This window comes from Miscanthus floridulus, chromosome 14 (genome assembly GCF_019320115.1).
Source record: "Miscanthus floridulus cultivar M001 chromosome 14, ASM1932011v1, whole genome shotgun sequence".
In the NCBI taxonomy this organism is placed as follows: Eukaryota; Viridiplantae; Streptophyta; class Magnoliopsida; order Poales; family Poaceae; genus Miscanthus; species Miscanthus floridulus.
This window is the reverse complement of record NC_089593.1, coordinates 77,137,178-77,148,102: the sequence shown is the minus strand read 5'-3', so window position 1 is coordinate 77,148,102 and position 10,925 is coordinate 77,137,178. Positions and strand designations below refer to the sequence as shown.

The 10,925-nt window shown below is 42.6% G+C and overlaps 2 protein-coding genes and 1 pseudogene across 5 annotated transcripts; all 3 read left to right on the top strand.

The window, feature by feature from the left end:
* The first annotated feature begins 1,099 nt into the window (after positions 1–1,099).
* On the top strand, positions 1,100–5,513 carry LOC136504447 (glutathione S-transferase T3-like). 2 transcript variants are annotated; one of them, XM_066499392.1, is made up of 5 exons: positions 1,100–1,585; positions 1,736–1,793; positions 1,923–2,172; positions 2,256–3,024; positions 5,281–5,513. In XM_066499392.1, exons 3-4 carry the CDS (start codon positions 1,927–1,929, stop codon positions 3,012–3,014), a joined length of 1,005 nt encoding a protein of 334 aa, XP_066355489.1. In that variant the 5' UTR covers positions 1,100–1,585; positions 1,736–1,793; positions 1,923–1,926; the 3' UTR covers positions 3,015–3,024; positions 5,281–5,513. The 2 variants fall into 2 exon arrangements, with proteins under 2 accessions (XP_066355489.1, XP_066355488.1); XM_066499391.1 differs by having other exon boundaries at positions 1,100–1,793.
* Positions 3,929–5,169, top strand: LOC136504448 (uncharacterized; annotated as a pseudogene).
* A 920-nt stretch (positions 5,514–6,433) lies between the features above and the next one.
* LOC136504446 (calmodulin-binding protein 60 A-like) lies at positions 6,434–10,371 on the top strand. Of its 3 annotated transcripts, none has more exons than XM_066499387.1 (10): positions 6,434–6,754; positions 6,979–7,051; positions 7,192–7,244; positions 7,327–7,802; positions 7,893–8,053; positions 8,136–8,333; positions 8,755–8,902; positions 8,973–9,124; positions 9,490–9,691; positions 9,786–10,371. In XM_066499387.1, the coding sequence occupies exons 1-10, from the start codon at positions 6,576–6,578 to the stop codon at positions 10,118–10,120; spliced, it is 1,977 nt and encodes a 658-aa protein (XP_066355484.1). In that variant the 5' UTR covers positions 6,434–6,575; the 3' UTR covers positions 10,121–10,371. The 3 variants fall into 3 exon arrangements, with proteins under 3 accessions (XP_066355484.1, XP_066355485.1, XP_066355486.1); XM_066499388.1 differs by having other exon boundaries at positions 6,435–6,754; positions 8,982–9,124; XM_066499389.1 differs by having other exon boundaries at positions 6,619–6,758.
* The last annotated feature ends 554 nt before the right edge of the window (positions 10,372–10,925 follow it).

Genomic DNA, 10,925 nt, shown 5'->3' with positions numbered 1-10,925 from the left:
AGTCTGGATATCCAACATCCGATAACGTATCCGTATCCGAATACTCAAATCGCATATTTATGATGTTGATATCCAATCATATCCTATCCGATATAGTTGACACTATCCGTATTTGAATCTGAATCCGGACAAAAATATAAAAATGATGATATCCGTCCATATCCGATCCATTTTCATCCCTATTGCTGCGTATCCTTTGGCGCTTTTGATTTCCACGGAACCGCGTCGTCCTACAGCGGGACACACGTTTACGGGACATCGAGTCGACGGGTCCAGGGAGAAACTGCATTGGTCGGCCGGCGGTAGGGGTTTCCTGGGGAGGAATCAAACGACAACTCGACCTCTCGGTCTTGTTAGGGCGTCCGCAATGGTGCTGAGTCAGCTAGCTATTTGAGTGTACAGCTCAGCATGTATCCTATGTGGAGGAAAGAGAAGATGCAAAAATATTCGAGCCGGCGACTTGCTCGTCGCTCAGCTCGCACGTGCGACGATGCGCCAAATCGCCAGCTTCATCGCCATCTGGTAGCTATTCTTCTAGCGTTTTCAGATCCGCTGCGCGCAACCCTCTCCTCCCCCGTCCCCTGCGCGGGAATCCTTCTCTCCCATCCGCTGCGCGCGAATCCATTTTCTCTCCCGCGTCACTGCGCGCGAAAATCTGTCCACGGCGCGCGAAAATCCCTCCACAATCCACCTTCTCCCGCCCTTGCTCTTCCGATTTAGTTCTGGAGGCGTCAAAAGCAAGGTCTGTTCTTCTTCTTTTCCGTCATATCTTCCCATCTATCTTATTCCACAATCCAGCTCAGGTGCTTGACTCTTTCGATTCAGTTCCGGTCCGCGAGATCCTTGTCGTTGCTGGTGATGAGCCGCCGGAAGCGAGAGATGGCCCTGCCACCACACCAGACTGGATCTACTCAGATGGGATCCACCCCTGCTTCTGCTATTCGAGTGCCTACGCATGATCCTGCACTTCTGGGTGGTGGTTCTTCTATTCCAAATATAGGAGGTCCATCAGGTAATCGAGTTCGCTCTTGGTTTCTATATTTAGCTAGATGCATAGCAGTAAGTTAGAAAAAAATCAATGAAGGGTCTGCTTGGATCCCTTGCCGCCGCTCGCCTTGTCTCGCCCGCTTGCCTCTCCTTTCCTCGCCGTGCCTCGCCAGCTCCCAAGGTGGGCGTTTGGATCCCTTGCCGCTGCCTGCCTTGCCTCGCCCCGCAGCTCGATCCGGCAGCGTCGGAGGTCGATTCGGCGGCCGCGGTGCTTGATCGGGCGGCGGCGGAGGTCGATCCGGTGGCGTCGGAGGTCGATTCGGCGGCCGCGGTGCTCGATCCAGCGACGGCGGAGGTCGATCTGGCCACGACAGGCTCGATCCGACGGCAGCGGGGCTCGATTCAGTGGCGGTGGGGTCGAACCGGTGGCGGCGGGGATCGAATCGACGACGCCTGCGACGGCCCACGCGAGCTGCCTTGACCGCGTAGGAGAGCCAAATCGGCTCTTTTGCGTCGGCAAGGATTTTCCTTGCCCAACCGGGGAAGCTTGCGGGCAACGAGGTGAAGCGAGCGCGTACCAAACGCCTTGACTTGCTCGGTGAGGCAAGGCGAGCGGCAACAAGGGATCCAAGCAGACCCGAAGTCACTCCTGCTACTTATTGATTTTTTAGATATTTAGTGGAAGTTTATCTTGATTTCTTGATAAAGTGTTTGTCTAAACTAATGGCCGAATGGCATGACTCTGCAGCATGGTGGCCTGGACCTTTGCCACAAGCCACATCTTCAGCAGCCACATCCACAAATTGGTAAGTTTTATTTTTTTCTATGTAATTTTCTTGCTGCACTAGTTGTCATTTTATTATGTTCAGAAACAGTTAGTTCACTAGCTATATTAGTTTCATTAGAACTAACGATATGGGTTGCTTATTTTTCAGTGGTATGGATTACTATCCACCTGGTGGTTTTATGAGCATTTTACAATCTGGACAACCATTCTTTCCTCATATTTCGGCACCATGGCCACCTATGGGAAAGGAATCTCAATTAGCACCACCAAAAAATGACTCAGGAAACCAAAATTCTAAAAAGAGATCGAAAGGCAAAACCATCATCAACTTAGATGATGGAAACGATGGCAGGACTGCAAAGCGCCTTGTATTTGATCCAGATGAGGACGTGAGGCTAGTAAGTAAAATTGTATCACTCACTTTCTTTTTGTAGCTACACAAATATATGAACCTACAACTAATCATGTATCCTAAATTCAGGTCAGTGCATGGCTGATCCACTCAAATGACCCAATCAATGGTAATTGCAAGAAAAATGAGAAGTATTGGGGTGATGTACATGGACACTACAATAAGACTACACCTACAAACCGAAAAAGAGAGGTGAAACATCTCAAAGATCGCTGGACAAAAATCAAGAGATGGGTGGCATTTTTCTGTGGAAGTTGGAAGAAGGCTACCTCAATTTATCTTAGTGGATATTCAGATGAGCAGCTAAAAGACATGGCTAAGCAGTTTTATTTGGATGACTATAAGGAAGGACCATTCACAGTTGAGCACTGCTGGAAGATTCTTCGTGATGAACCCAAGTGGCATGCAGTTTTGGAAGAACTTGAAAACCCAAATAAAAGGAGTTTGGATGGTGAAGATGAGGCAATTGGCACCTCAAGGACACCAGAAGCTGTAGGAGAATTGGAACGTCCTATGGGGACACAACAAGCTAAGAAAAAACGCAATGGTAAATCTAGAGTCAGCGATGATGATGTTAGTTTAGATGAAGACTTGAAGAAATTCATTGACATTCAAGCAGCAACAAAAAAACGACAGGAAGATTTCGTAGAGGCACAAGAACGCATTTCTGAAAAGAAGTTTCAGACAGCAAGGCTTAACAGGGAGGCCGCTTTACTGGAATCATATCAAAAACTCTTGTGTATGGACACTAGGGAGATGACAGAGGATATTAGAGCTGAGCATGTCCTTGCCCTGAAGATGCTAAGGGAGAAATTGGCCGGTGATTGATTGAATAACTGTAAGTTTTTTCTGCACTGGTTATTATGTGGACCTTGCATATCATCTGAAAACTTTGCAGGTAGCATATGTAGTAAGAAATCAAAATATTTAGATATGTGGATAAGTACAAAATTTTAACAGACCACATGGAATGTATTCATCACTAGTCTGTCCTGAACCTTGAGTTACGATAGATAATGTATCAACAGTGACATGCTTTGACTAAGAGTTAGACTCCCAGAGCAGATAGTAGGGAACAAACATAATGGTACTACAAGAGTGATTATTACTTTGAGTTCGAGATATATTTGCCACAAACTTTCAGCTATGACTTAGTGCAAAGAAAGTAAAAAAAGGACAAAATGAAAGATGCAACACACATGACTTGAACATTGTATCTAGCCCGTAGATCACCATCTATATAGTACAAAACATTAACTGGTGGTAACTGCCCTGACAAAATGATTTGAAATAAACGAGCTGTTCCTTGGAGGTTCTGGTTCATGCATGCATAGTTAGATGGACAACTGCTCCTGATGAGTTAGTAACTAAGGTACTTTGTATAAATGCATTGCTAATTATCATGCAGTACCACTAAATTTAGTCAGTCAACATCTATTACCAATGCTTTGTGAATTATCATGCAGTACCACTAAATTTAGTCAGTCAACATCTATTACCAATGCTTTGTGAATTATCATGCAGTACCACTAATTACATGACCAGTTTGGTGTAGTAGTCAAAACGCATTTGTCCTTTGTGCGTGTATATATACATGACCAGTATGGCTGCATATATGCACAGCAGCCCAAACTCTCCAACCTCTATACCCCTTTCTAAACTTGTCTCCAAACATGTCGGATCAATCCGATGATTCTGTAGACCCCTTAGAAGAGTTCTCAGGTGAGCAACAAGCCCTCGACTCTCTTGCTAGCCGGATTTTTACGAAGATTAAGGCAAAGATGGTGGGTAGTTCATCTAGGCGTCGAACCAGAAAGTACATCAACAGGGATCGTGAAGGTGCTCATCAACGACTTGTGGCTGATTACTTTGCAGAAGAGCCTCTATATTCTGATGTAATGTTTCGTAGAAGATTTCGGATGAGAAGGCATGTTTTTCTACGCATTGTGGATGCCCTGGGCAGTTGGTCTCCCTATTTCACTCAAAGGGTAGACTGTACTAATCGCCCGGGGCTTTCACCACTGCAAAAGTGCACAGCAGCAAAATCCGTATGCTTGCATATGGGACTGCAGCTGACATGCTTGATGAGTACTTAAAGGTTGCAGAGAGCACTGCCCTTGAGTGCTTGGAAAAATTTGTGCAAGGGGTGGTTGAAGTTTTCGGCTCCAAGTACCTTCGACGTCCTACAGCTGAAGACATGGAGCGTCTGCTCCAAGTTGGAGAGTCTCGTGGATTCCCTGGAATGTTGGGTAGTATTGACTGCATGCATTGGCGATGGGAAAATTGTCCAACAGCATGGAAGGGGCAATATACCACTGGTCGCTATGGATTCCCAACCATGATCCTTGAAGCGGTAGCTTCACATGATCTCCATATTTGGCATGCATTCTTTGGTGTTGCTGGGTCTAATAATGACATCAACGTGCTTAATCAGTCCCCTTTGTTTCTTGAGGCAATAAAGGGTGAAGCTCCTCGGGTTCAGTATTCTGTCAATGGTAGGCAATACAACACTGGTTATTACCTAGCCGATGGAATTTACCCAGAATGGGCAGCCTTTGTGAAGTCTATAAATTCACCTCAACTAGACAAGCACAAGGTGTATGCAGCAGAACAAGAAGGTGCAAGGAAAGATGTGGAGCGTGCTTTTGGCGTTCTGCAAGCTCGCTTCAACATTGTGCGTCGTCCAGCACGATCTTGGAGCACAAGGATTATTGGACTGATCATGAAAGCTTGTGTTATTCTCCACAACATGATAGTGGAAGATGAGGGAGAAATGGCTAAGGAGTCTATTGATCTAAATGCAATTCCTGGAGAATCAATTGTTCTTCCTCCTGAAGTGCAAAAGGCCACAAACAGTAACCCATGCTTCAATGATGTTCGACGTAGAAATTCTGCTATCCGTGCTCACTCTGTCCACACTCAACTTAAAAATGATTTAATTGAGCACATTTGGCAGCGTTTTGGCCATAGGGCTCCCCACTAGTATTTTTTTTTGCTAATAACCTCATGTAAGATCTGTCATGAATTTCTTTTTCTTATTGGCACTGTTAATTATATTGAGTAAGCTGACTTACTGCTTGTTTTCTTTTTCTAGAATCGTTGGTATGAGGTTGATTGGCATTCTAGCAGGCTATCATGGAGGTTGACTTTTGGATTTTGGTGCTTCTTCCTCAACGATGCAGTTAGCTGTTCAGTTTGCTTTTGTGGCCTAAAATAAACATGTATGGCTAGAGTCATTGTTATCAATTAGTGCATTATGTAGTAACGAATGGACATTCTATTTTATTTCCATGTTTAAAATCTTTGGTTGTCCTGGTTGCTTATCTTTAGTTGGTCATGTAATGAAATGGCTTGAGTCATGTTTATCAGTTCATCATGTAGTAACATATGGACATTTTATTTTATTGTTGTGTTCAAAAGCTTGTCCATGTTTTCATGGTTGCTACCAGTTGGTTATATTGAGATGAGATGTTTAGTGTTATTCTCCATATAGAGAGACGCAAAGATAATCTTCACAGCACATCCGTTCTCTCTCTGTGCATAAAAGTACTACAAATAACAAATAGCTAGCACTATATAGATAGTTGCATGGACTGCTAGCTATTTAGTGCTGAGGTGGATGGCTCCTAGCTAGCAATTAGCTAGGACTGTTGCGGATGACCTTACTCAGCTCAACTACTACTGCTAGTTTGCTACCATGCAGATGCTCAATCCGATTTTAATAAGTTACTAAAAAGGTGATTTTGCTAAGAGAACAACAGCTGCATGGACGAATGGTATTTTTCTCTCGTAACAAATCAGTCGATAGTACTTTCAACCATGACTTACCAGCCAAACGAACATGACATATAAAAGTTGTTAGAGTAATTTAGAAATAGTTTAAAATTTCTGATGCAAAATAGTCTTCTATATTTTACGAGTCATATTTTAGAAAATATTCTCCCAACTTTTTTAGTCACTTATAAAATAATTAATTCATAATTTTTTTTAACTATTGGAGATGCTCTAGGGCACTCTTTTGAAAAGTAGAAAATTTTCTTGTTCTCTGTTTTTTTTAAACTGAATTTATTCTGAGAAATCCCTGTCGAATATATATATATATATATATATATATATATATATATATATATATATATATATATATATATATATATAAAAGAAACACAGTTCCATTGCAGCAAGATTCTGGTGTTCTTTTCTGGCTTCCAGGTGGGCCACCACCGATGGAGCGGGGAAAAGCACAGCAAGTTTCCCCATTTGTCTTCCGAATCCCTATAAAATGTGCTCCAGCGGAAACTGCAGTGCCAGTGCAGTCTGCAGACTGCAGAGCAGGCGAGCACCACCACCACGACGCTTCGAGTGGCGGAGCAGAGCTGCAGCTAGCGTCCGATGCCGCCGAAGCGACGGCGGGAGGGCAGTGGCGGGTCCGGCGGCGGCGGCGGCGGGGGAGGAGCAGGAGCAGGAGTTGGTGGTGGTGCTGGTGGCCGAGGAGGAAGGCGGCCAACGCAACCGCCTCCGCCGCCGCCTCGTGCGCCGGCGCTAAAGAGGAGATGCCGATCGTTCGACCTGTCAGTAAATAGCCTTTTTTCTATAATATTCTTTCTTTTACTTGTCACTGAATATACTTTTTTTTCTAATATTCTTTCTTGGCTACTTTTATATTTGTTCACCTTTAATCGTGATCCCAATACTTTGCAATGTTTTTTTTAAAAAAAAAATTCTGTATGTAGGACAATTTCTTATATGCAAGGTGGAATCTTGAGCCAGTTTGGTATGTGTGTATATTTTGCAGTGAGATTAGGGGCTGCAGGCACATCCAGGAACTCACCACGAGGGTGGAGGCGATGGAGGCTGCCATTAGCCGGGTAATCATATTCATATGAACTCTAGCTAACCGCTGGATTATTGCTCTTGTACTCCTTCTTAAAGGTGGGACCGGGCTGGGCCTAGGCGCTGGTTCGTCAGTAGCCAAACCTCCTCAAATCTTCTCCTATTCGTTTTACAGATACCAGAAGAGCTGAGAAAAGTACTTTCGAGCCATTTCAACAATATTCCTGGGTACTTTTAACATCATAAGCTTCCACAACCTGTGTTGTTAGACTCATGAACTGCGAACCTTATCTGAATATTGTATCTGCAGAACAAGAATTGAAAAGAACCTGCCTCCAACCTACAAACTTGTTTTCGTGAATAGCATGAGTGATGAAATATTTACAAAAAGGGATGTCTGTGCGGTGGATGGGGGTCAAATCAAGGTTAAAATGGTTGTGAGCAATCAGCAAGATAAAAATTGTTCCCGTCTTCTTTCCTCCAATGTCAAGATTGTAGTTCTCGATGGTGACTTCAATGCGGATAATCGTGAGAGCTGGACACCTGACGAGTTTGACAACCATATAGTACGGCCACGTGACAAAGTTGGGGCGGTGCTTACGGGAAAGCTGGATGTTAAACTGAAAGATGGTGAGGCTTGTCTCCATGACATTACTTTCATTGATAATTCCAGCTTCACAAGGAGTCGAAAGTTCAGGCTTGGGGTAAAGCTTCTTGATGATCTTGGCGAGGGAGTTCAAGAAGGTGTAACTGAACCTTTCACTGTTAAGGACCGCCGTGGAGAAGGTAATCCTGAAACTGAGTTTGAAATTTGTACCTTCAATTTTGTACTTTTAAAATTCAAAACATGGATCCATATGTTTCTTACATTTACAGGATACAGAAAGCGTGAAATTCCAAGGTTAGATGATAAAGTATGGTGCCTGAAAATGATTGGAAAAGGTGGTGTCTTTCATAAGGCATTGGAAGCTAATGGCATTTCTTCAGTGGAGGACTTAATGAGGTTGTATTATAAGGATGAGGAAGCTCTGCGCAATGTAAGAAAACAGTCTTGTTCATACCTTTTCTCATGGTTCGATCTTGATCGTTGTCACAGGCTAATTTTTTATATATGTATAGATTCTCAGTAATGCCTCACCGTCTGCCTTGAAAGCTATTATTGATCATGCTAAGAAGTGCGATCCTGGGAGATCCCTTTACTCTCACTTTATTGAAGACAAGAACATTAGGGTGTACGTCAGTTCTCTGGGTCAGGTTGTTGGAGCAACAATAGCTGATCAATATAATGCTTTTGGTGATCTTGATACGCTTAGGAAGGTACTTTTCCCTGATACTCACAGTGATATCCACTAGAAGTACATTCATGCTCAGATATTTGTTCACATACTATCAGCGCAATTCACATCAAATAAGTACATTTAGCAAAAGGACTTTTTGCTTTGGGGCATATAATTTGCTTCTGTTGTTTTGTGAAATAAGCAGCATGAAAATGAAGTAAATCTTTGTTTTTCATTGGTAAAGCATTTTTTTAACAAGTGAAGAAAACAGATGCCACAGCATATTGAGTGGCTGAAGAAAAAAATCTAAACTGTCATTCACATCAATGTAATAGACATGGAGAGGTCCTGAAGTTGCAGAATAAAGTGTTGATAGGAAAATTTTAGTTTTTCTTATTGCTATGTATGAGGAAAAATTCTGGGAAACACTGTGCAAAGTTACTATGTTTATACCTTTGCAGGTCCAATTGGAAGAATTAAGCAAGGATGCATATAAATGTATAACCTACCATCACCATGATTATGAAATGTATAATGGCCAGCCAAGGCCAATTAACAGCACACTCCAGGAATCTATCATTCCTGGGCATAAGCCCACTGAGCCTGATGGTGAAGACTTGTTAAACTGTATATATTTTCCTTGTTTCAATCAAAATTGTTTGTGACATGAAAGCTTTAGTGTTTCCAGATCAAACTATTCATGAAGCAGATGAACAAGGAACTTCAAAGGTCAATGGACTTTCTGGTACTTTCTCCCAACAGTGTATATTTGGAAGGATTGGATCTGTGCGAGTGAGGACCTTATCTTCTGTACCAGAAAACATTGAAACTGTAAGTAATGCCTATTATTTAGCAGTGGCCTGAAATTAAACTGCAGTTCAATCACAGCAACTTTCTTATAATTTGGCTGTAACAGATATGGTTCACAATTCTAGTTTTTAGTGTTTTATATATGCATTTAATTTTAATCTGGGCCCCATAAGATTTTATAAATCAGTATGACTGCCAAATTTTTATTGTTGCTACAAAGGAAATGTTCCATGTAATAAGTACTTTCATGTTTTCCAAAATCTGTTTCTGTGGTTAAGGATTGCTTGCAAACTGCCCTCTCAGTTGTTTTAGGATTTCCCTTTAAGAAAGCATTGAAGCACTTTTTTTTCATATTACTGACTCAACTGCACATTGCATTCTCCCAGGATGCGTCTTTTGACATCGATGTCCAGATGGGCTCTGGTACTGGATTTCAGTATGAAGCTCCGGAAGCAAATTACACTGCAGGTTCAGTAACACTTCATTGCCCAACCACTGCTTCAAGCGAAATTATAGCATCAGTAGCACTGGATCAAACAGCCTTGGCAATCCATCAAGAGGATTATCAGACGTCTTTCACAAACAATGGTACCTACTGACATCTAATTTCACGCAACTATTCCTATCCTATTTATAACTAAATGAAGTTGAAGGCCATACACTGAATGGTATTTTCTTGCAGGTCCTTCACTTGGTCACTGGTATCCAGAGCAAGAGCATCTAATGGTTCCTCAGTATGCATCTCCTTTCCCACTGAGTATGCAAGCTGGTGATCCTGTTTTGTCGACACAAAGCAGTTTTAACATGGATGAGTTTTTCAAAGACCTCCAGCACGACAAACCTCAGTTCTGCGCACCCAATGTAAGCATGCTGCCAACTGATATTGGCAGCAGCATGACGAAGCTGCCATCCTGTCGTAGGTGGGTTAAATTGAGCGCGCTTGTCAAGTGGAAGGCTATAATGAGGGCTTCAAAGAGAGCAAGACTTATGTTTGAGCAAGAAAGTTGGAGTCCCTGAGCAGTTAACACAAATGAAACTGCTGTTGTTGTTTTGTTCTTGCAGTAGTCTAAATTCTCTGTGGGGGCGTTATTGTATTCATTGTTTATTCTGTATTATTATTCGTTATTGTATTCATTGTTTAAACTCAAAGAGGGCAAGACTTAATGTTTGTACTGTGATGTACCAATATGGAGAGATTTCTGTAAGTTACCATAAACTTGCTACTTGTAATGCCGGTAGTCCCAAGTTGTCTATAAAATATAATAAAAGATGGAATGATGTCATTCTTGCATTTGTCTGCTTTAAGCTGAAATTTTCTGAAACGTCTTCATGTATAGTTCAGACCAGGAGATCGAATTGAAAGTAATGACGTTCGTTCAGAGTAAACCAGAGAGAATCTACGTGCGCGTGTGGAAAGTAAATGTAAGAGCCAACTCCAAGGAACATACCCACAGCAAGGCGTGAATGAAGATGATGGAGAAGGGAGGATGAGATGATCCGAGTGCAGATTGCAGAGTAACAGTTCTGACTTCTGAGGTAGGTCAGAAATGGAGCCCAAGAAGATCCGTGAGGAGTTGAACGCAGCGTGGTAGGAAATGCAGGACGAGAACGAACTTCCCATTTTTTTCTCTCAGGGAAAAAAGAAAGAAATATATTAGCATTGTCGGGAATGCCGACAACGTCTGACGGTCTGAGTACAAATACTGAAAAGATCAAGCATAGGAACCTGAAATAACCGATCCTCCTGTCTTTCAGAGAAGCTGCAAGGATAACGGCCTGAAAGTACAACGGCAAACCCCTGTCTTTTCCATGCATCCTCCCT

Coding starts and splice junctions, on each gene's coding strand:
- LOC136504446 (XM_066499387.1), top strand. CDS start 6,576: ATGCCGCCGAAGCGACGGCGGGAGGGCAGTGGCGGGTCCGGCGGCGGC. Junction 7,052..7,191: donor TGGAGGCTGCCATTAGCCGG/GTAATCATATTC, acceptor TTCGTTTTACAG/ATACCAGAAGAGCTGAGAAA. Junction 7,803..7,892: donor TAAGGACCGCCGTGGAGAAG/GTAATCCTGAAA, acceptor TTACATTTACAG/GATACAGAAAGCGTGAAATT.
- LOC136504447 (XM_066499391.1), top strand. CDS start 1,711: ATGGCCGAATGGCATGACTCTGCAGCATGGTGGCCTGGACCTTTGCCA. Junction 1,794..1,922: donor GCAGCCACATCCACAAATTG/GTAAGTTTTATT, acceptor CTTATTTTTCAG/TGGTATGGATTACTATCCAC. Junction 2,173..2,255: donor CAGATGAGGACGTGAGGCTA/GTAAGTAAAATT, acceptor TCCTAAATTCAG/GTCAGTGCATGGCTGATCCA.